Source organism: Grus americana, chromosome 9 (genome assembly GCF_028858705.1).
Source record: "Grus americana isolate bGruAme1 chromosome 9, bGruAme1.mat, whole genome shotgun sequence".
NCBI classification, from domain to species: Eukaryota; Metazoa; Chordata; class Aves; order Gruiformes; family Gruidae; genus Grus; species Grus americana.
In genome coordinates, this window is record NC_072860.1 from 19,076,791 (window position 1) to 19,099,348 (window position 22,558).

Sequence of the window (22,558 nt, forward strand, 5' to 3'; positions counted from 1 at the left end):
GTCCTCAGCATTGTCAGCAACTGCAGATGCTGATTCTGGAGTAGTACCTTACTAGTAAATGGTGAGCTGGAGGTGCCAGAGGCTGTCTATGCTCTCTGCACCTGGGAAAGCTTAAGTAGGAAATAGCTTACTGAATAATTAATTAGTATTGACTAGATGAAGCAGCCCCCTGCCTGCATCAGTTGTGTGTACTGCCAGTCCAAGGCCTTTTTTTTTAACTGTATTCAGGGAGGTGGGGCAGGACAGGGACACCAGTGTTAAACAGGGCAGGTGTGGAGGGAACAGATTCCCCACCTAGAGCTGTGATCTTCACTAAGGAAACAAACAGTCAAAGCTTTAAAAATTGGTTTGTGAGGAAGAATGGAATGAGACTGGGGAACATCTAATAGCAACTTTGTGCTCTGACCCATGACCTACCCTTCACCCCATGCTTTTGTAATGTAGCTTGAGTGAAATAAAGGTGTTGCAATACTTTTGCTAGAAAGTGATTTTTGGAGCATTTAATACCCAACACAAGGCTGTGCTCCCTCAGGAGCAGGGATCAGCCTGAAGGCCTGTGTTCCATAAAGATGTAATTGTTTTGCCAAGTCAATGCTCTGAAAACCCCAGCAACATGGCTGAAAGGAACAACTCTGTAAGTGTAGCACAACTGAGTATAGTCTGCTGCACTTCCCTTGCCCTGTGGAAGTCTACCACCAAGAACTGCAAAGCAGGAGCATTACTGGCCCTGCTGCAGCCAGAGATCTTTAACCTAGCATAAAGAAGTTCAGATATCCCAGCTTGAGCTTTTCCAACTGCTGAGCAGTCCTTTTATTGCAAAAAACAGTACAAAAGCCTGCAGGTCCCTGCTCTGAGAACCTCACCACCCACAAAACAAGCTGCTCTGCTGCCAGCAGTTAAATGTTCTGGGTTAGCTGCTGCATCACAAGGGCACAGAGACTCATCAGCTGCAGGAATTCATCAGCACCATCAGCCAAGCATTTGTCTACTTCCTGCAAATAGAAAAGAGAAGGTAAAACCCTTCTAAAATGGTGGTGCTCAAGCCAGCTCTTGCTTAGGTTACAATGGAGAACACCAAGATGAAGGTTGTCAGCTGTTTAATTAATTGGCAATGACCTCTCCAGCAGTCATGCATCACACCCCCATCATACCAAACTGGGAAAAGGTACCTCTCTGGCCTCTGTCTTCTGGAGGGATTTATAGACAGGAAGGGATGCACCATTCGCTCTGCGACTAACTGCAGGAGCATCACTCTGCAGGTCACCACCACTATCTGCCTTTTTTCAGTGAGTTTAGCAAGATCTCCACCCCAGCTGTCTTGTCATCTTGGTCAGAATTTAGCAAGTTAAGTAACTCACTGTTTCTGAAAAGGCATATTTTACACACTGGAACAAAAGACTTATATTTTGCAGTTCCCAATTTATATCATAAAAATACCCCCCAAAAAGAAACCCCAAATCCCTTGCTTGAGCACCACTAGAACAATATAACATGGCTAATAATTCACTGAACTGGATTTCAATTCCTTCTCATGAAATTTCTCAGGACAAAAATTCAGGTTCTACCAAGACACATTCAGAACTCAAAATCAAAATAAACCATTACATATACTTCTGGGGAGAGAGAGTGCATAAACAAAAATTAAAATCAGTGGAGATTAATGTGTAGGGGTTTTTTTAACTCAAGCTACAGACTTACCGCAAGTTTCTCAACTATGACAGATTTCTGCTTGTCGCTGTAATCTTCACTCTCAACAACGGTATCATGCAGCTGGTTTACAAGCTGAGCAACAGCATACCCTTCATTTATGAGATTCTGTGTCAGGGAGGGAGGGAGGAAAATGGAAATAATTCAGCAGCAGAAACACCACAAACTGGAATACCAATCTGAAAAAGTTCTGCTGAACTGAAAGACTGTGCTGAAGTTTATTATGGAACTTTGCCGAGGAGTTGTCAGTGGTTTGTATCTAGTCCAGCATCCTGCCTGAGAGTGACCTGAGGTGAGCGCCGAGGAAAGGCTGTGAGAGCAGGGCTGGCATATAGCAATAATTTTGCCCAAATATTCTTCCAGCTTCTGACAATTTACATCTTGAGGATTTTGTGAGCTAGAGACATTTTAAGCATTGAACAACCTCCACTGAACCTGTCCAATCTTATTCTAAAATTAGGAAAGCTTAGCATCCACAGCATCATGTGGCAGTTTCACAGCCTTCACATTTTAAAGTGCCACCTACTTTGATTTATTTTCTTCATCTGGTAGTTGCTTGCCTTAGGCATACAGAAATCTGTAAGGCCAGAACTTTTTTAATAAAATAAAACCCATGGCAACTAAAGATAGCTTTGTGTTTTGTTTGGTTTGTTTTAAATCAGTAGTGCCCAGGTACAAAACCAGCAAATATTGAGAACAGTGTTCTATGAAGCCATTTAGGCAAAGAGAAGTTTATGAAAATAGAAAAAGAGTTGGTGCAATCTTATTTTCCTGTACAGCAAAATATACAGCCGTGCTTTACAGAAGTGTGCCTTCAAATTGTGTCAACTGCATATTGAGCATTAATATTTGAAACAATCCCCCACCATGAAATACCTACTCTAGAAACTAGAGAACAGTTCCAAACTACTATGTTAGATTAGATCATGGTTTGATGAAAGGCTATACCAGCTCTAAGGATTTAGAAAATCCGTCTCATCACCTCTTAAGATCAACACACGCTAAATGTGAAGGCATAAGGCAGCAACATCTGCACAAGTCCTGGCACAACAATTCTAAGATCTGCTGCAAGTTTACAGGAGAATAAATCCAGTCTCAAAACCAGAGGCCCTGGCCAGAACTATCTGATGAGGTTCTGCCAAGTAAAAAACAGGAGGCTGACCAATACTGTCTTTTTTCATACAGGCACGGAACATTTCACTGGAAGGGAGAACGGTACTATGGCATGCTTCTCTCTGTCAGGGGCAACCTGATTTTAAATCCAGTTCAAGACTGTCTGAGCCTCCTTTAAACTCGAGATTAGGAACTTCCCATTCTTCAAAGAGAGCAAAACCTTTTCTACAGTAAAGACAATAAATCTACCTCTATAAACCAGTAGCTTGTGCCTTCTCCAGCAAGATCTATTTTAAGTCACTGTAGTTTGTAAGACAAACTTACTTAGTAGCGTACTCTAAGATTAACATGAAATATTTTAAAACTGAAGACTTATTACAGCTTTATTCAGATACTCTCATCTAACACAGCTTCTGTGTAACCAAGGCGGCAACTAGTCCAGTCCAGTGAAGACACAGTTCTAAAGGCCTGAGCCAAATGTCTCACTCAGAATTCCTACTCAGCCTAATTCCACATAACAGCTCCACATGTCACCAGTTTAACTCAGGAGAAAGCTGGAGTCACATTGCTAGGGAATCTTATTTGCAGCTTTGGCAGCTCTTCCTCAGAAGGGAGAGCTCAGAGTACTAACTGGTAACAGACGTACTTCCTGCAATGTGCAGCCCAACTGACCTGTGGCCAAACGTTCTTCAGCTGCAGCCCAGCAACAAAGCATTCACAGGGCAGCGACCCAGAAAACTACCCAGGCCAGAGCACTAAGAGGACTCCTACCTTTGCCAGTGTTTCCAATTTCTCAAATGAACCACTCTGGCAGACAGAGAGCAGTTCATCCGTTGTTTCTTTAGGGATGACCTGTAACAAGAAGTTTCATTTCTTAATTTCAACTTCGTAAACTTAAAATTGAAGTTGATGTTTACAGTAACAAACACAAACTGTTTATGAAGGAGGCCATTGTAGCATTTCATCCCTCTACACACCCAACCACTTCCAAGCAAGTATAAAAGACAGACTAGCTAAATTTTAAGAGCAAGAGCTACGCTGTAGTATTCATCCTATGTTGGTGATTAAAACAAAAACTATATAATGACAGTGAATTGTCAAAGTCACCTTCATAAATCCAACACACAGTCACTCATTCAGGACACTGACTAAGCGGCAGACCTACTTCAACAATTAGATCAGCCAACGCTTTCTGTACCGTTCCACACTTAAGCAAACCAGCAAATCAGTTTTCTCTCCAGTGACACGCCAGGGACATACAAAAAAAGCCCAATGCAACAAGATCAGACAATAAATCAGAAGAAAAAAGGTTGACAGATGCCATTATTTAGCTCTGAGCAGGGAAGCAGTGCCCACATTCTCCCCTCTACTTGTCATTCCTGTCACTTGAGTGTCTGGACAGTTTGGTTTCAAAGCTTCTTTATTAATCTCTCGTACTAAGGTCGCTCCAGGGTCACAAACGTTACGCACGACCAAGAACTTGAAGTCTTAAGGAAGATGTAAAGTTGGGTTCCTTTGGTTTAAACAAGTGTTATTCAATAATGGAATTTCATGCTTCTGTTTCCTATCATTACAGTCAACATCTGCCAGATTTCTCAGAAATTGTGATTTAGATATCTGTCAGTGAAATCCAGCTCTTTTCTACAGCTAAGTACACAAAACTGAATGACTTCACTGAGAAAATTGTTTAAAACTGTTCTGTAAAACATGCACAGTAGCAATTGCCTCTGGTTCCATCACAGTGAAAACCTCACAGCCCTAACAATTAGCTATGATGGTAGCACCTTCAAGGGAAGTGTGTCCATCATTAAAGCCCATTAAATCTTCAGCTCCTCAACTCCTAATCTCACATTTCTTGCTTTAAGGGGTGTTTTGTTGCTATAGGAACCCCTTCACACAAGTTTTATTAAGTGCATTTCCTCTCAGGTTTTTCTTGTCCCTCTCAGTATTATCTATGTCATTTCTAGAAGAAATCACTGCTGTTTTGTTAAAAAGCAAGATCCTACGCAGATCCTTGAAGAGACACTGTCACTGTGAACGTTAAGTTGAAAATGAGCTGCTGCTGAAAGTCATTCCCCTGTGGTGTTTCCAAAGCATGGTTTGCAATGATCTATACTTATACACACACACGTACATATAAACACACACACACACATATATGTAAAAGCACCAAAAAGATGTTCTAGTCTACCGTCCCACAAAAGGCAATATATTTTGCATTCATGGGCAGGGCATTTCAACTTCAGTTTGAAATAAGACTATTTTACAGTTTTTCTTGAGAATAAGCTGCTAGAAACTTGCTATGTACTAAGTGTACAGAATCAGGCAGTCTTTTAAATTTTGGTGGATACCGTATTGTTACCATACTGCAATATTAATGGGTATAAACCAATTTTTTAATCACACTTTGAGCAAAGGTAGATGTAGGTAGCAAGTATACTTACTACACAAATGCTTTTCAGAGTAATTACAGGAAAAACTGTAAAGCACAGCTTACCCCAGCAATTTCAGTGACTATCTTCTCTGTGATCTCTTTCCCGCCCATTAGGCGAGTGGCACTTTGAAGAAAAGTAATTGCTTTTCTTAAGTCCCCTTCTGATACTTTAACAAGGTAAGATACTGCCTGAAAAATAATGTCAGAAAATGCAAGTTATATGTTCACTGTTAATTAAAATGCAGTTGACTTTCTCAGCACATTGATTATAAAACATCAAGTAGTGCCTAAAGCAGATTGTCACAGACAGGCACAATGCACAAGTTACAAAGCAACCTCTCTACTAATATAAATGTGCGCTGGACATTTCAGAATGAAGCAAAGTAATCTCAGCACAGAACAAAGCGCCCTACAGTTTTGCTTCAGTTTTCTCTGGTGGACATTTCTCTGGTTTTAGGAAGACTCTTAAAATTCATCCCATCTATGGAAGGAGAATAGTATCTAAATGAGTTTATATATTGTATTTAATACAATTGAGCAGTCTGGAAAAGTATGCTGACTTAGCCCCTTTCACTGTAATGCAATTATGCATTGGATTAAGCAATAAAATTCCATGGCAACCACGAAGTTACCTCACTACTGATTTTCACATGTTCCTTCTCAGAAACCTCCAATAGTCTCTGCTGTTGGATTTTGTCTGACAAAGGCTTGAAGCGGAATTTGGAGCATCGAGATGTTAAAGGTTCAATTATTCTGAAAGAAAGGAAGGTGAATGCTTGGTAAATGAATGCATGGGTCAAGTTCATACAAGCAAAGCTATCGAGGCAGAAAAGGCATCAACCTCTCAGTGAAGAAGAAGGGGAAAAAAAAAGTACGGAACAGGAAGAACAACAAGTCCAACTAAGCAACAAACTCCACACGTACCTGCTGATGTAGTTACAAATAAGGCAGAAACGTGTTGTTTTAGATTCTTTTTCCATTGTGCGTCTTAAGGCTGCCTGGGCTGCTGATGTCATTGAGTCTGCTTCATCCAGGATTACAATTTTAAACGGAGGACAAACTTTACCACTGAAAAATAAAAAAATCTGTTATCCAGGAGACACGCAACATAGAGACCAAAAAAAAAAAGAATCACTGCAAATAGCAATTCATATTTTACTTAAGTATTTATATCCAATAAATAGAACATATTCAGAGGTTCAATGTTGTTTATTATTTTTAGATAAAGGACTAATATTGGTAATAAGGGGGGGACTGAGTTCCCATAGAAAGACTGACACTTGAATACTGCAAGTCCTGTAAAATACATACTTTTGCATTAAGTTTTTTCTTTTAACAACTAATGCAGATCTTCTTTTTACAGGCTTCCTGATTCCTTGAACTTTAAAGAACAGTCAACAGACTAATTTCAGTACATAAGAACATTTCGTGCCAGATAGTCCTGGCATGCAGTTTCTTCCTGCTACTTTCCACAACCTGTTTTTTCCACACATACGACTTCACCTGCACAGGGCTTCTCACCATCTAATGCCAGAATCTTGTTAGCATCTTATAAGCTAGCACCCATTTTGTATGAGATGCTTCAGATTAGAGGTACTAGAGAAGTAACTTCCACCACAGTTTCCCCAAAGAAGCTTTTCTATGGTAGTCGGACATTTGCAAAGGCAACAACATATCACCAAATCCAGAAGGCTTGATCTTTTGGGTTTTTCCCTTTCTGCCTCTAACTCCAACAGCACTAGCAAAAGTTCCTCCCACACATTGAAACTCTCAACATGAAATTGCATGAAGTCAAAGCTTAGCCAAAACACTGCGTGTGTTGCAAACTTCTGGGCAATGCTAGCCCATTATTTATATTAGAATTATAAAGATAACCTAAACAAAACCAATCACATGCTTCCTCCTAAGCAAGAAAGTCCATCAGAGCCAGCTTTGACCCAGCACTTACTCTGAACGGCTTCCAGATGCAGTTAGCTGAGCAAAAGACTTCACTTTTTCCCGAATCACTTGTATTCCACGCTCATCAGAAGCGTTTAACTCAAGGACTCTTTGCCGGAATAATTCAGGCCTGCAAAATTTTTATTACAACATGTTAGCTGCTAACTCTTGTAAGGATACATTAGAAAGTATATCGACAGTCCTGGAGTTTTCAAATGGCTGGTATTATTTTTGCCAGCATTACTAATTAGCATACTTTGTTAAAAGACAGTTAAATTGAGACCATTAAATGTTAGGTATGAATTTCCATTAGCTATTTTTACAATTACCTCCGAGACTGCAGAAAACAGTGAGGTGTAAAATTACATCAGTTATCCAGGGAAAAAAAAAGTAGGAATTTGGCTTCCTAAGTTCAGAGCACTACATTACATGCCTTTCTACTTACATGCTGTGAGCAATGTCAAAGTAAAATGCCCAGATACAGTCACCAGCAGTGCTCTGCCACTGCCAATAGTACCAGAAAGAAATACCTAGAAAGTACAATACAGGCTGTATTTAGCAGCAGTACTATACAGCAGCACCTCTGATTTAAAAAAAAAAAAAATACAATGAATTTTAAATTCTGGGCATTCAAATGAACATACAACTTGGAGTGGTCTTCCCACTATTAAACTAGAAGTGGTTCTTCCCAAAAAACAACATGAGCCAATAATTAAAGACAATGATGGGTGCAGGGGGAAGGTCTAAAGTCAACATCAGATTTGCTCATAACATCAAACCACTTTCTCATCCGTTTTTTGCTTATGGGTCACTGAATTCAGTACTCAAAAAATCCCAAGTGTTACAACTGAGTTGATGAATGTACACATGCTGAATTTTAGTCTGACTCCCGATATTACTTCCAGACACAATTCAATGGCACGTAACGGAAAGATTACGATTCAGACATTTTATGAAGTGCTTTGAGATCTATGTGTAGCTAACAACTTACTGAATATACCATTAACATTGGAATTCCTTTACAAAGTTCAGTAAGGCATATAAAAGCCATTTCTTTTCATACTCTTTGCTATAGGGTTACATGGCTGCTAGTCTCAAGTGTTCTAAGACTATATTGGTAACAGAAATCGATGACTTGTGACAGGACAAATGAGAAAGAAATCTCACTTTAGAGCTGAATTAGAATGTGAAAATATTCCTGAAAAAGACCTAGAAGCTACATAAGAACAGGCAATGACTAGAGGCACTCTGTCACATGATTAGAATTCTAGACATGTGATAGTTAATTACAGCAAAGCAACTTGATTCCAGCTTACCCATAGAGTTCTCTAGCAGCTGCTAAAATAGTGGAAGTCTTTCCAGTTCCAGGCGGGCCATAGAACAACAGATTGGGAAGCTAAAACAGCAAGGCACCTTTTTTTAAAAAAAGCAAATAAATGAAACAAACCACAAACAGGAAAACCTACTGAAAATCTGAGTGCCTAATAGAACTATCTGCTCCTCCTGGTAGATAACATCAAGTCTTTGACTTCTAGGTCATTGCACATAGTGCTCTGAAGGAGGACAAACAGTTGCTGTTTATAACGCAGCATGAACAAGCCGTTATTTGGTGACACCATCACATGTTCTATTGAAACTGATACTTCAATTTATATTTTATTTTGATATATACCCTCCAGGTCATGTCTGCGATCACTAAAGCCTACAGAACTTACTGTTAGGACTGCAGTGATATGCAAATTTTTCCAAGGATGGCCATTAAACAGTCTGGATACTACTAGCAGTGCAGCTGTGACAAAATTTGGCACAGGTTAACTACCCTGTACTTTCTCATCTCCCCAGACTGCCTTTTCAAGCCATGCTGAGAATTCTGTGCTGCCATTAACTCCCCTGCAATAAGTACAAGGTAGTTTATGAATACTTGAACTACATTGCAGTGAGTGCAATGCAGACATACCCTAACACTAATCACAGAGATGCTTGCAACAACTGACTGGAATGCATACATCCATCCAAGGATTTTTTAAAGGAGACCAGTGGCATTTCTTAAAGAAATCAGGTTAACTGATCTTTCAAATAATTTAATTAATAACCTTGGCATGAAAAATAGGAATGCATTACAGAAATATGCTGACACAGGAAGATCAAAGCAGCACAGCAAAGACCGCAGTAATAATATATGATGACATTTAGCAGCACAAAGCATAAAATCTCACAACTTGAGAATATAACTAAATATCTGCTAGACAGCTGGAATAAAACACAAGCTGACTTTGTTTTGCCTGTCAGAGGAACAGTATAAGCCTGTCCTAGGATGCGCAGTTTCAATACAGATGGAAAATTACTAGTACTAACATAGAGCTAGTAAGACTTCATCTGGAAAGCTACACACAGTTCAGTTCACCCTTAGTCAAGGGTGATGAATCCAAACTGATTAAAGGAGTGAAGAGCCTGTCTTATGAGAAGTGACTTTTTTAAAGAGAGATTGATTTAGTTAGCTCAGCAAAGCAAAAGCTGAGAGGGAATATGACTGATTGCCATAAATGTATCAGAGCAACAAAGGGACAAAGTTGGCATAAACCAAATTTGTGTAAGTTAGCCATGACTAAATATTGGCTGAAATCAAGAAGCTTTCTAATTAGCATAGGAATGATAGCTTTCTATACTACTATTTCAAGTAACCCCTCTTACAAATTATCACATTTCACTTTAAAACTGCTGCCTTTGACAGTAGGGGATGTTCCAGTTGTACATTCTTTGAACAAGAATCCAAGAGTCCCCTCCGATCAATAGCAAAAAACCAAACCTCTCAGTCTGACTTGATTTCCAGCCCTTAATAAATGTTCTATTTTTAAAAAGAGTCAACTAAAATTAGATTAGAGAATTTTATGCTGAATATAGCAAGCAATGCAGACAGAATGGGAACAGGAAAACCAAAGACATCCAAAGAGCAGACAAAAATGCAGGAACGCACAATCCATAATCAGAAAATGAAATAGAGATAGACCGGTTTGGTAATGAGCATCCCATTTTAACACCTAAGATTAAGACACAAAGAAGAGATTCAACTGTGTATGTACTGTACAAGTACAGACAGAAGAATTTCAATCTTCAATCAATTTATAGCAAATAAATCAATTTCCAGTTTTGCCTGCTCTTTCTGCCAATCATTCGTTTCTTGTTTCCCTAGTTACTAAAAACTAAACAGCATTCAGTACTAACAAATATTTTTTTTTCAAGTTTCATTAGATACCACAACATTATTATCCCCCTATATCTTTCAGGAAAGCTCCAGGGAGAGGAAATGTTTCCTGAATGGCATTTGAAAATTCACCAACAACCATGTTAGGTTGGCACACTGTGCTAATTCACACTCTACTAGTTCTCAAAACAAGCATTAGCAGGTAAAAACTTTAATAAGAATCTGTTTCCTAATTCCATTAAACCCATACTTTACTAGTGTTTCTGTTTCAACCTCATTCATGCTTGTTTTTCACTGAAGTTATCAACAGTATTCACACTATTTTTTCACCAGCACAGCTTAATCCTTTATGTAACTGTGGCAGTATTTTTAAACAGACTGCAACCCGATCTGGTTATCCATTTTTCCATGCTTGACAGGGGTGAGCAGGATACCTGCAGACATCATCCTGCTTATGGGAAAGTTACCACATACAGTGCAAACCCCAAGTCCTTTTCTAGAAGTTTCAGTACAAATGAAAAAGTAAATTGCAATTATAATCCTACACCTAACTCTCTTTTCAGTCATTAAGATATCATCAAGTAAATGAAAATTAATACTATGACACTTGTCAATTTCTTTGCAAAAAGCAACAACAACAGGTCTGGCACACAGAAATCAACTTCTCTAGTTCAAAATCACTTGGACTCCAGTCTCCCCAGTTTATAGTAAGACAGATGCTATTACAGACGGAGATATATCAGGGACTTAAAAGTCCTGCTCCATTTAGAAGCTCTCAAACCAAGGCCCGCAAACACTTACAGGCCAATCAGGAAAGGACTGGCTCTCCATTTTGGATGGATGCCCCCTCCCTGGAAGTGTTGAAGGCCAGGCTGGATGGGGCTTTGGGCAATCTGGTCTAGTGGAGGGTGTCCCTGCGCATGGCAGGGGGGTGGGAACTAAATGATCTTTAAGGTCCCTTCCAGGCAGGCGATTCTATGATAAGGCTAAGGTTAAATAAAGCACATTACACAAACCTACAGTGTTGTCACAGTTGTTTCTTTGATCTCCCCAGATCTCCAAATTCAATGAGAACTTCTGAAATAAGTACCAGCCACCTCACAGTTTAAGTTACACTTTTGCCTTTTTGACAGAATGAGTCCTTTCAAGAACTAACAAAAACATCCAAATTTTAAAAGCGTCAAATATTTTAAAGTACTTGCATGATTTTGTTCTCAAATGCCTTGCTGAGTTTGGGTAGCTGTGGCAAAATATAAAGCCTCTAACTGTAAGCAGAAGTTACAATTTGTCTTTTCAACTCAGGAGGCAGAAAGTCAACACAAGTGTACTAGGCTCATAATCCAAGAAACATTGCTGATCTAGAAGCTGTAGGGTTTTAAATAGCTGTTGCTTAAAATAGAACTTCACAACCCATCACCTAAGTGATGTTACGTGTCCAGACAGAGTAGGTAGCAGCACCTCATTTCTCCTTAGCTGTTAACAGTTCCTTACTAATTACCTCAACTGTACAAATATGGTAATACAGCAGCATTGCTGTTGAAATCCAGATTTCTATGGGTACAACATTACATGACAGGGTCACATTACAACAGCATTCTCAAAGTAAACTGACTCTAGGGACATGAACTAAAGAAAATAATTATACAAGTGTTGCCCAGTTCTGTCATACCAGCTTCATTTTGGCTCCCTAGACTAAAACAAATAAAAGTACTTCTGCTTTTGCAAGTTCCTATTAAATTAATATTTTCAGATAGAAATAGACTCATATTAGTCAAAACCAGAACTGCAGAGTAAATTGTTCTAAGATAAAATTTTCAAATACCAAAGACTACCTGTGCATACTGTGCATCAGAGCACACTATCAGTGAAAGGCTTCTTGCATAAAACTTTGAAAGGTTTCTTTTAGCTCTTGGTGAGCAGATAGCTGTATCACAAACATCATTTTCAGAACATCCACTGACCACTTCAGCTGGCATTAGCAGTCCATGAAAACAGAAACAGCTTTTGGAGCACAAGAATGACCTTTCTAGGTAAAACATGGAACAAAACAAAACAAAACAAACAAAAAAAGTCTCAGCATGTATGAGGGAAGGAATTGTCCAGATTTGCAAGAAAGTATAGCCATCTCTTGGCTACCTACTTTATGTCTCCCTTCAGTCCCTCCAACTCTCCATCACCCAGTTTGGGGGAAATAACCATCATTCATACTGAATAGTTACTAGGTTTTCATCCAAAAGCAAATGCAAGTATAAACAAATGCAATTGAAAATACTCTTTTTATCCCCATCTATATTCTTAGATGCCAGCGCTGCAGTGATGGGGTAGATGTTATCATGACACTCACATCAGCACCTTCCAAGGACTTTTTGAGCACAGCAACAACTTCATCCTGGAAGGCGACTTCATCCACATTTTTGGGGCGACTAAATAAAAAGACATTAAATGCAATTTATTAGCTAACCGTTTCAGAAGAAAATTGAAATTGAGAAAACCAACATTTCCCTTTCTGGCTACATCAGGTACTGAAGAATCACAGCAAATTTTGTAGTTGAGGCCAAAATCATAACAGGAAATCTGTCTAATGCCTCTGGTCTGTATTACTGAAGTGATGTAATTTCTCAGGAAGCTGTTTGTCTAGTTCTACTGTAAACACCAGCCCAAGCTGGTTTTAGAAGCAGAGCTGTGTGGCAGACTGCAATACTGTACCACTTTGTGAGCTGATAAAGGCTTCTCAAAACCAAAGCATTTAATACCCTTCAGCACCAAGCCACAGTGATGAAAGTGCACTGCTTGGCATGAGCAACGAAGGCATTTTCTGCTCAGTAACACCAACGAAGGCTTTCCCCATAACAGAAGAAGTTAAAGGTGTTTTCCCAGGTGCAGACACCTACAGCTGTAACCCCCTTTGCTATACACCCAGCCCCTCTTCCACACCCCCCTGCAGAGCCGAACACCCCCGGCCCCCCGGCCAGTGACCCCACCGCCCCAGAACAGCCCTTACTATTTCTCCACCCAGGGGATGGGTTTGAGCTTCTTGCCCTCCCCGCTGCTCCCCGCTGCGCCGGCTGCACCCTTCTCCTTGGCAGCGGGGGGCTTGGTGCTGATGGAAGACGGGCCTTTGAGGAAGGCCTGCATGGCTCGGGCCGGGCTAAGCCGTCACCGTCACCTTCACCTCACAGCCTCCCTCCTCAGCCCAGCCGTTAGGCCGCGCACAGCACACGGCCCCGCAGGCCCCGCCAGCCCTTCCCGCCAACCCGCGGCCGGCCGGGGGCGGGGCCGCTTCCGCCTGCCGAGAGCCAACCACAGAGCTCGACCCCGCCGCGGAGGCGGGCACGGACGTAACGCTTTAGAGCCAAGGGCCGCGCGGCGCCCGCTGGCAGCTCTGCGCATGCTCCAGTTTCTGAAGTGGGAAGTGGGCGCGGCGTGGGAGGTGCCCTCGGGGCCGGCAGGGCGTTACCTCAGGGCGCCAGGGCCGCGGCTGTGGCGGGGGCCGGGCGGCTGCCCCCCTCCCCCACCATCTCCTCCCAAACATCCCTTCCCCAACAAGTGAAAAAAAAACCGAAACGGTTGTACAAAAGCAGCGCCGAAAGCAAAGCGGAGGAGGGGGGCCTCTCCCGTCAGGAGGTGGGAGCGGTTGCGGCCCTGGCCTGGCAGCTGAGGTGCGTCTTGGGGGTCTGTGGAAGGGAAAACCACAGAAGCCGGAGTCTGTCCCAACCCTGTCCCTGGCGGTTTGTACTGTACGGCCATAGCTGCTCAAACCTCCGGCCGTCGCTGTTGCCGTGCGAGCAGCTCCCCCAGGTGTACAGACAGGCGCGGGGGTTATTTGTGCAAAAGCTACCAGTGAGGCGAAAGTCAATCTTTTTTGTTTCCCCTGCATCAAAGCCAGGAAAAAAAAATGAGGGGTGTGATTGATGTGACAGTTCCCTTTAAAGGACAAAAAAGCATCCTAGTAGATTTGGCAGTCGTGACGCATGCCCACGTTTTCATGTTCTGGGTAGCTACAGCTTATCCTCCGGTTATGTACCAGTTTTGTGGATAAAAAAAATAAAGCAATTATGCTACCAGCAGATGGATATTGTGTTGCAGACATTCTGCTTTACTATTTCCCCTTGACCACTCCTGGGCACAAGGCACAGCCGGAGCAGTGATCCCCCAGAATAGAACCTGTGCGAGGGAGAAGGGAGGATTGGAAATGGTTTCTATGGCAACAGATGAACAGTCTTTGGAAAAGGGGATGTGGGGAAGAATTTAGGCTGAAAATACATCATTCTGTCAGCAAGACAAGCCTGTAATCCTTGCCTGGGCAATTTTAAATAAGCTGTTTCTTCTCATGTGGCATTCTGCTATTGAAGCATGAAATCCAGATCGTAGCCTTAGCAGCAAGAAATGCCTACACATACAATTGCTGCAGTTGTCTTGTACTAGATGAACATACAATGCTACATTTTTTTCCCCCACCGTGATTATATTTGGTACTTCCAAGTCATGGTAACCTGGAAATGGTAAGGATGTAGAAGCAGGTATCTCGTTACTGATACTGATTGAAGGCAACCTTCTTCATTCTCATCGTAGCCAGGTCCTTCAGCCACACTAGAACCCTAGTATCTTCCAAGTATCACAGGTCTAGTTTCATAACTGGTACAAGCAGATCCAGCAGCTCAGTGAAATGACCCGTTACATTGCAGGAAGTAGAACTGGGAGCGTGTGTGGAGGTGAAGACTGCATCTTTTGGAGGCATTGCAGTTTTTTGGCAGCTTGAGCTGATACAAATGGGAAGCCTGGTCCTTCTCTTTCCCAGCCTTCCACTGGCATTTGCAGGTGTACAACGATGGAATGAGGGTTCAAGAGCTCATCTGGCAGAAAACCAATACGTCAGGGGTTAGGGACAGTGGCAGGGCAGAAGAATTGATTAGGGGGAGAACATCTGTCTTTATAAGTCACTCTGCCTTCTGCCCTGGAGAACTGCCCGTGCATCCATCAATCTAGACCTTCAGCCAGTTGACATTAACGCTTCTGGGAGATGAGCCTGTTTTTTTTCTGACACTGAAAGTGGACAAATGGCTTCCTTAAAATAAACCATGTAGAGTTTAGGAAGTAAGCTGATCCTAAAAGTTACAGGATCACTATCCGACAGCTTTGTCCAAAATTCAGGCTTTGTTTTAAAAGAGGAAAGATGCTTGAAAGTGTTGAAAGAAATGAATGCAATAGAAATAAGTATATATTGATTTTCTTACAAGTTTAACAGCAAACATTTATCTAATTTTCAGCATTGGAAGGCTTCTGTCAGAATTATGTAAGCAACACAGAGCAGACTGAAACTGGCAGTTTTCACTGTCCAAGCTGCGTAAACAAGAGAAAGTTCAAAGCAAGTTGGCAAGAATGTTCAAAGGTATGAATTGGCGTTTTTTTTATGAAAAGATAATAACTAGGACAGCATTCGGCTCAGCTCAGGAAAGTGACTGAGGGATATGATTGCTCTATATAAAGTCATGGCTAAGATGACTTCTCAAGATGCAGTAACCAGAGGCCTGAAATTGAACTCTCAGGCTTCAGATTTAAAACCAAAAGAAGTTGTGTTTTTTTCACACAATGCACATTGAAATTGCAAATGTTGTTGCTACCAAACTTTATGGCTGTCAAAATTATAAATAGATTCAAAAAATAACTAGATATATTCATGAAGAAATGGAGTATTAAATATGATCAGGCAAATGCAAACTTAAGCTCAGGAAGTCCATGAACTACAGACCACTGCAATCTGAGAGGGGAGTACTGGAGAAGGAGTCTCTCTGTGAATGCCTTGTTTTGTACACTATTTCCTAAGGGTATATTAATGATCCTGCTCACAGATGGGCTACTGCCCCAGTCTGTGTCAGGACAGCTGTTCTGGAGTACAGACAGTGAATGATGTAAATTATGGTGACAAAAAGGTTTATGATGGGGAAGGAATAAAGGGAGAGGAGCAGAGATCTTTGCTGAAACTAGTGTCTTCAGCAGCCTCTTTTCCTTCAGAATGGATGTTAGAAGCAGCTGTGCTCCTTTTCAAGTAAAGTAGCTGAAACAGCATCTGAGGCAAAGCAGTTCAGGCTTTGCAAAGCTCAGCCAAGAGGCTAAGTGTGAAGGCAGAGACCTAGGCATTGCTAGGGGAGCTGTGTGGGGGAGAAAAAGTGTACATGCACATTTCGGCAGAGAAGCCCAGATTTGTGATAGGAGCTGACTGAGAGGACAGTGAAAAGCCGAGAACAGCCAGAGAAGCACTAGCACTGTGACCCTCTTAAACGCTAAGCAAGAGCACTGTTGACTGAAGTGTTCCAAAAAGAACAAAAGTAAGAAAACTTGAAATATGGAGTGGTATTTTCCTTTACTATGTGATTGATGTTACAGAAAGGAAACAGCACTCTGTGTGCCTTCTTTTGGGTATGCATCAAAGAAGTATCTGACTCATTTACCAGTTTTTTCTACTAATGGAAATGTACTGCAGAGCTGAAATACTGCCGTAACCAGTCAAAAGTGGTGACAGTGTAATTACCTTTCCTGATCGTGCCAACAGTGTTACAGTTCTTCCCAGCCAGTAATAGAGCCCCAGCCTTTGACATGGGGACCAGACAGTCTGTAGAGAAAAGTTAAGGGAGGAAGAGGTGTGATACCAAAGTAGTTGTTTGCAAAAGAAAAAAATTGGGAAAGGGATTCTAAAGTTTTCTGTTATTCCATCAGCCTGCATTTTTTCTAGTACGAAAGTGTCTTCAGATGTACTCTGTACACCAGAAGGTTGTGATGTTGTTCTGGAAGGAGATTTTCCTGAAAAGCTAAGAGTTGGGTGAGCTTATAAAGGTTATGTAGGACTGGGAAAATGGAGATAATCTATATAGTGAAGAAGATAGGCTAGTTTCATGGATCGATCTCATTTTGGTCTTTAATAGCACTTCAATCTCAGTTGGATGAATGATTGCTTGTGACACAAGAAAGAGATATATAGCTACATAAGATGAAAAAGAAGGAAAGATTAGATTAATCTATATGTATTTTTTGCTGTGAGAGTTTCCCCTTCCATCTGGCCAGGCCATAGGATCTTGTAAATATTTTTTGTTTGCAGTGTGCAATTTACTTTTTATTAAAATTGCTTACAATGCTTTGGCCTCAGCTGTTTGATTCAGGATCTAATAAATGGCTGGCGATTTGTCAGGCTGTCACTCCATGGAGAAATCAAATTATTTTGCCTGTTGGCCATCATTTTAATAGCGGAATCATGGTGTTTGTACAGCCCTGGCCCTGCTTTCTGGTGAGACCCTGGCTCATGCCTGAAATGTCAATTATCATCTTCTGTACCTCTAACACATGCATATCAGCAAGGGCTTTTATACTTCAGAGGGGAAGACTGTATTTGTAGTAAAAGCACTGTCTCAATGTCACAAATAGTCACAGCAGTGGAAATTGTTACCATCACAGTGATGGACTAAGTTGCTTCAGCATCTTTGAGCCACTCCTCAAGTGACAGGCACAGGACTTTCATTTCTTTCTGTCTCCAAGAGATCCCTGTAGTCCAGGCTCCTGCTTTTCCCCCTCTCAACTTGGGTCTTGAACTGTGGATCACCAGTGCTTTTGCAGTATTTCTGACTTGGTTGAATCGCTGTGGCTCTTCCATCTGGGAATTTGTAATAGCAATACACACTATGAACAGCAGCCTTTGTTAATGCAGGCACCACTTGGCATCTTGGCAGTGTAAAAAAAATCATCCTGTGACTGGTAAAACTAGTGAAGTTTGCCATCCCATGGCTGCATCCCACCAAAACAACCCCAGTTTCCCCCTTTTGTTCATTATAACTCACATCACAGGACAGCTCCCTCAACTCCGACTGAATCCTATGTAACCCACCTCACAGTATGAGCTGAGCAGGGAGCAGCCACAAAATAAACACTCAGTCCCTACTGCATCCTTTCCCCTTTCAGGCTTTTTACACCTTGTTACTTTTCAGTGAACCTGTAAGAACTAATTTCTGTCTCCTGCATTGGATTGCAATTGACCAACAGGTTCAAAAGTTATTGAAGATATAGTGGAAAACTGGAAAGCAGACTAACACAGCAAGAACAAATAATAAGAGAAAAAGGATCTTAAAATAGCAAATGTATATGCGTCTGCAGTTAATGATGCTGAATAACAATGTTGGTATAGGAGCATATGGTCTTAAAATAACAGAGAATAAATTTAGCTAGGAATAAGACAAAGGCTCTTAGCTATCCTTGATGTTCTTGAACAGCCTTGCTGTAGGAGTAGTGAGAGCAAACCATCTACACTGCTTTTCAGTGGAGTTCAATTCATTTATGAATGGGATTATATAATGTCTCTGCCTGCAGAAAAAAGGAAAAAAGAAAAAATCTGCTGTCTGGAAACACGATGACTTTTCTAGTCCCGTGTTCCTACCTGCAATCTGTGATCTTCTGAGAACAAAATATAGCATCCCAGATCTTTCAGACCCCTCCAAAGATTATGTCTGGGTGGCAGTCTGCTTCCCATATGCTTTTTTTTCCTGATGATGACATCTCTTCCCTGGTTGAGGGAATCCTTTTAATTTTAGTCAAGGTCTTCACAGTTTGAACTTTACTGCCCAGATGGGCAGTAAAAGGAAGATCTCAGGAAAAAAATGGCTTTTGCTTTAATCCCAACATGTTGGCAGGTGGGTGGCTCTCCAGTCATCCTCCTCACTTGTTTTCAGGCAGACTTGCTGTTAAACTAACTCAACAGAAGTACGCAAGAAGCTGCTCAGCACAGTTGGTCAGTCATCCAAAAATGAGGACAACAGCACAGATACTCAGACTGGCTTGTAGGTCAGCCAGCTCATTATAGGATTTTCCCATCACAGAGGTAGATAAAACCTTTTGCGACACCAGAACTGATGCACTAATTGTGCTGTAAGATCTGATGAGCCCACAGGGCTATTTTACAGCTTTGTGTATACATGATGTCATGTTCTTTGGCATGTCTGGAAAGGTGGACCCAAGCAAAATCCTATGAATGGGTAGGGAAATCTGGAATTAGAGCTGAATCTGTTCTGAGGGAATAGAGCAGATCTTGCCGGCAGCTGCACCCTTCTCTATTTTATTTCTTCATTTTTAGATGTGTGATAAATTTTCCCTGTTTCCAGAAGTATCTTGCACGGAGCTTCAGGTAGGCTTCCAAGGAGGAGGTGCAAAGAGGGGATGGAGACATGGCATGCCCTGCCTTTTCTCACTTTCTTGCCTGCCTCACTTTTCCTCTTCTCAGATCCCAGCTGAGGTCTGTAGCTGGGAGGGTTGATGACACTTTTCTGTAGCTCAGCAGCCAGTTGCCCCGTGGCAGCCACGCATCCGTGTGAGGCTCAGCTGTGTCCCTGGCACCCAGATGCATCCCTGCAGACCTGCTCTGGCCCACTGATGTCCATCAGTGTCTGCCTGCCCACAGGCACACCTGAGCCATGATCTCAGGAGAGACCTGCCCAGCACCCAAGGCTAATTAATACACCCTTCTTGTACACGTGCAGCCAGAGAGGGTCCTGTAGGCTTAGTCACGCCAGGATCCCAGGGATCCCATCCATGCAGGAGGGCAACAAAGCCTCTGGCCACAACACCCCTAAAAATCCCCCTGACCGCCCTCCCCTCCATGTATGCATCAGCCCCATTTGTCAGGCAAGGGCTTTCAGAGGGGGTGGGAGGAGGGTCTCTGGGGACATTGTGGGGTTCCACTTGGGGACAATTTGCAAGGCATTTGGGCGCCAGGGGCCAAGGGGGAGCACCGGAGGCTGCCGGCGGGTTGTTCCTGACTCCCAGGCACGCTGGTGAAGAGAGCGTTGCAGAGCAGCTGCTGCTGTTACAGCTCTCCTGCCAGCTCCACTCCTCCCGATGCCATTCCTACCTCCAGGATTTTTCCCTGACTCACAGCATCACCATCCAAAAGTCTCCCTGGAGGAAGGTATCTGCCTGCTGGTTTGTCTCTTTATCCTTTGCCTCATCCGCGGGAGAAGGGAGAAAAAAAGCCATAAGCAATCAACTCGCTGCTTCTTTTTCCTTTTTTTATTCCCCACCCCCACCCCCCCCTGCTCCCTTCCTGTTGTCAAACGGGGTAAAATCCCCTTTAGGAAGGAGCTTTTCTAGGTCCATGCATGGACAGCAGCAAATTGGAAGAGGTGAGCAGCCGGCAGAAGATGTGAGAGCTGGAAGGGCCGTGCCGTGGGAGTGGTCCTCGCTTTGTGTGCAAGTGAGGCAGTGAGTGTGCAGCCTCCCACTCTGGGTGCATCTTTTTTTGGATGCTGTGCAGTTCCCTGTGTGAAATGCTTTTTTGGTTGAAAGAAGAAGAGATGTCACATCAGGAGCTCACCCAGCGACTGACTACGGTTATCACCCATGTGGGTAAGACATCTTTATTTTTCTTCTCACTACATTTGTGTAGATTTGGGGGCCCTGTTCCCCCAGGAGGTGCTGATGCTCTGTGCATGCAGGAACCTTTGTGTAACAATATCACACCTGTGCGTGAAACAGGAGCCATCATCAAATTGCAAAGCCATGACTTTGGGCAATTAGACAGCCTTTTATTGATGGTTTGGTTTGTTTTTCAAGCATGCAGTTCAAAAGCAGAAACAATAAGAGCAGAGAGTGTCCTACCTGTGAACTGATCTGTGTAAAATACCCAAGCACAGTCCTCCGTGCAGGGAGGTGATAGAGAAAAGGGGATGGTGGAAGGATGCTGGAGCAACAGCACTGCTAATGTGTTTTGCATTTGCTTGTGATACTGAAATAGCAGCCCATTCTCAGAGAGTCTTTTTTATTGCCATTGCTGTTTCAAGGGTTCTGGAAGGTGCTAGGATCCCAAAAAAGGACAGGATCCAAATAGCTTTGCTCCATGTCAGGCTTGGTTTTACTGTTTACTAACCTTCAAATGGTAGTGAATACAGGCAAGGCCCTGTACTATGCACTGGCATCCTTATAAGTCTAATCTGGCTACCCACTTGCTGGCATTGGTGACCAAATTACAAGGAACCAAATAACCTGAAACTAGCAAGACAGTAGGAGATGCTGGCAATTAAAATATCAACTGATAAAAGCTTTTGGGACCCTTTTTTTTTGTTACATATAATTGAGTTGAAGCAGATTGTGGCTGTGTTGCACCATGTAAAGAGAACATTTTTAATTGAATTGCACGGGAGCAAATTTTATAGTTGTCAGTGTTTGTAACAGATTATGTGTTGTGAATGCCAAAGATGTTGTACAGGTTCCTGAAATGCCTTTGCCATTGACTTCACTCAATCTGTATATGAAACAGAGTGTGACCAAAATGTGGCTTTTGGAGAACACACAATTAAGATTTTAGACCAAAATTATTCTTGGGTTTGATATCAGCTGTACCAGCTGAATTAAGTTTAAGAAAGCAAATGCAATTTGTAGCTTGCCTAAAGAAATAGCACAAAAGCAGACTTAAACTGAATAAAATACTTATGCCAGGTCCCATCTCTCCAGCTCTTCTCCAGGGGTCAGTCTTGCTGCTCCTCGTAACCTCAGCAGTGGCTTGGTATGGGAGAGAGAGTATGATTGCCAGGAGAGCTTGCAACGTCAGCCTCTTTGACCCAGTGATGCCAACATGAGTTGCTTTGCAATTGTACAAATTCAGCTTGACACAAAGTCACATGAATTCACATTTTATTCTGAGGATTTGGGATTCAATATGAGGCACATTTAAATTTTTTTAGGAAGAGTATTTCAGTGGAGCCAAAGAGATTTGTTCATCTCCTGGTTTTCCTGTTCGGCTCAATGCAGGTCCCTGTCATCCCTGTTGAGGACCCTCTTTGATGTCAGGAGGAATTTGTTAGAGGTAACATAACATTATTTAGCAATGTAGTAAATCATTCTGGACGCTAGTAAGATGTTAATGAGCCTTTCTCCTGTTTCCTGACAAATAGAGGGGTTTCTGGGTCTTGTGGCTGAGGCTAGAGAGTTTCATTGGTTTCCTGGAGGTCAGCCAGCAGGTCAGTCCTAGGGAGAGGAATGGTGCTCATAGATCTTGGGGTTTTTTCCATTTCACACTGAGGCAAGAGCCTAGTTCCCCACCTCCCAACAGGGAAGGATAATCCCGCCATTTTCCCAGCCATTGAAGACCTAGAAATCAGACCCTACTTGTGGAGTCTGCCTTTTTGTAGACA

The 22,558-nt window shown here is 42.2% G+C and overlaps 2 protein-coding genes across 14 annotated transcripts in view; one reads left to right on the forward strand and one right to left on the reverse strand.

Annotated features, from left to right (window-relative positions):
- Positions 1–691: 691 nt before the first annotated feature.
- RFC4 (replication factor C subunit 4) lies at positions 692–13,650 on the reverse strand. 2 transcript variants are annotated; one of them, XM_054835995.1, is made up of 11 exons: positions 13,396–13,451; positions 12,739–12,817; positions 12,227–12,420; positions 8,509–8,588; positions 7,203–7,322; positions 6,179–6,322; positions 5,887–6,007; positions 5,318–5,443; positions 3,592–3,672; positions 1,699–1,815; positions 692–992 (listed from the first exon to the last, which is right to left on the reverse strand). In XM_054835995.1, exons 3-11 carry the CDS (start codon positions 12,368–12,370, stop codon positions 897–899), a joined length of 1,029 nt encoding a protein of 342 aa, XP_054691970.1. In that variant the 5' UTR covers positions 12,371–12,420; positions 12,739–12,817; positions 13,396–13,451; the 3' UTR covers positions 692–896. The 2 variants fall into 2 exon arrangements, with proteins under 2 accessions (XP_054691970.1, XP_054691969.1); XM_054835994.1 differs by lacking the exon at positions 12,227–12,420 and having other exon boundaries at positions 698–992; positions 13,396–13,650.
- Positions 13,651–20,172: 6,522 nt separating this feature from the next.
- MCF2L2 (MCF.2 cell line derived transforming sequence-like 2) overlaps positions 20,173–22,558 on the forward strand; it is a 178,992-nt gene continuing 176,606 nt past the window's right edge. For 5 of the 12 annotated variants that reach the window (XM_054835048.1, XM_054835047.1, XM_054835049.1 and 2 more), the window contains exons 1-2: positions 20,174–20,337; positions 20,504–20,774. In XM_054835048.1, the coding sequence (XP_054691023.1) occupies positions 20,672–20,774 (103 nt within the window). In that variant the 5' untranslated portion in view covers positions 20,174–20,337; positions 20,504–20,671. Of the gene's footprint in view, positions 20,352–20,503; positions 20,775–22,558 lie in introns of all 12 variants that reach the window. The other 7 variants (XR_008578250.1, XM_054835044.1, XM_054835055.1 and 4 more) reach the window with 4 other exon arrangements.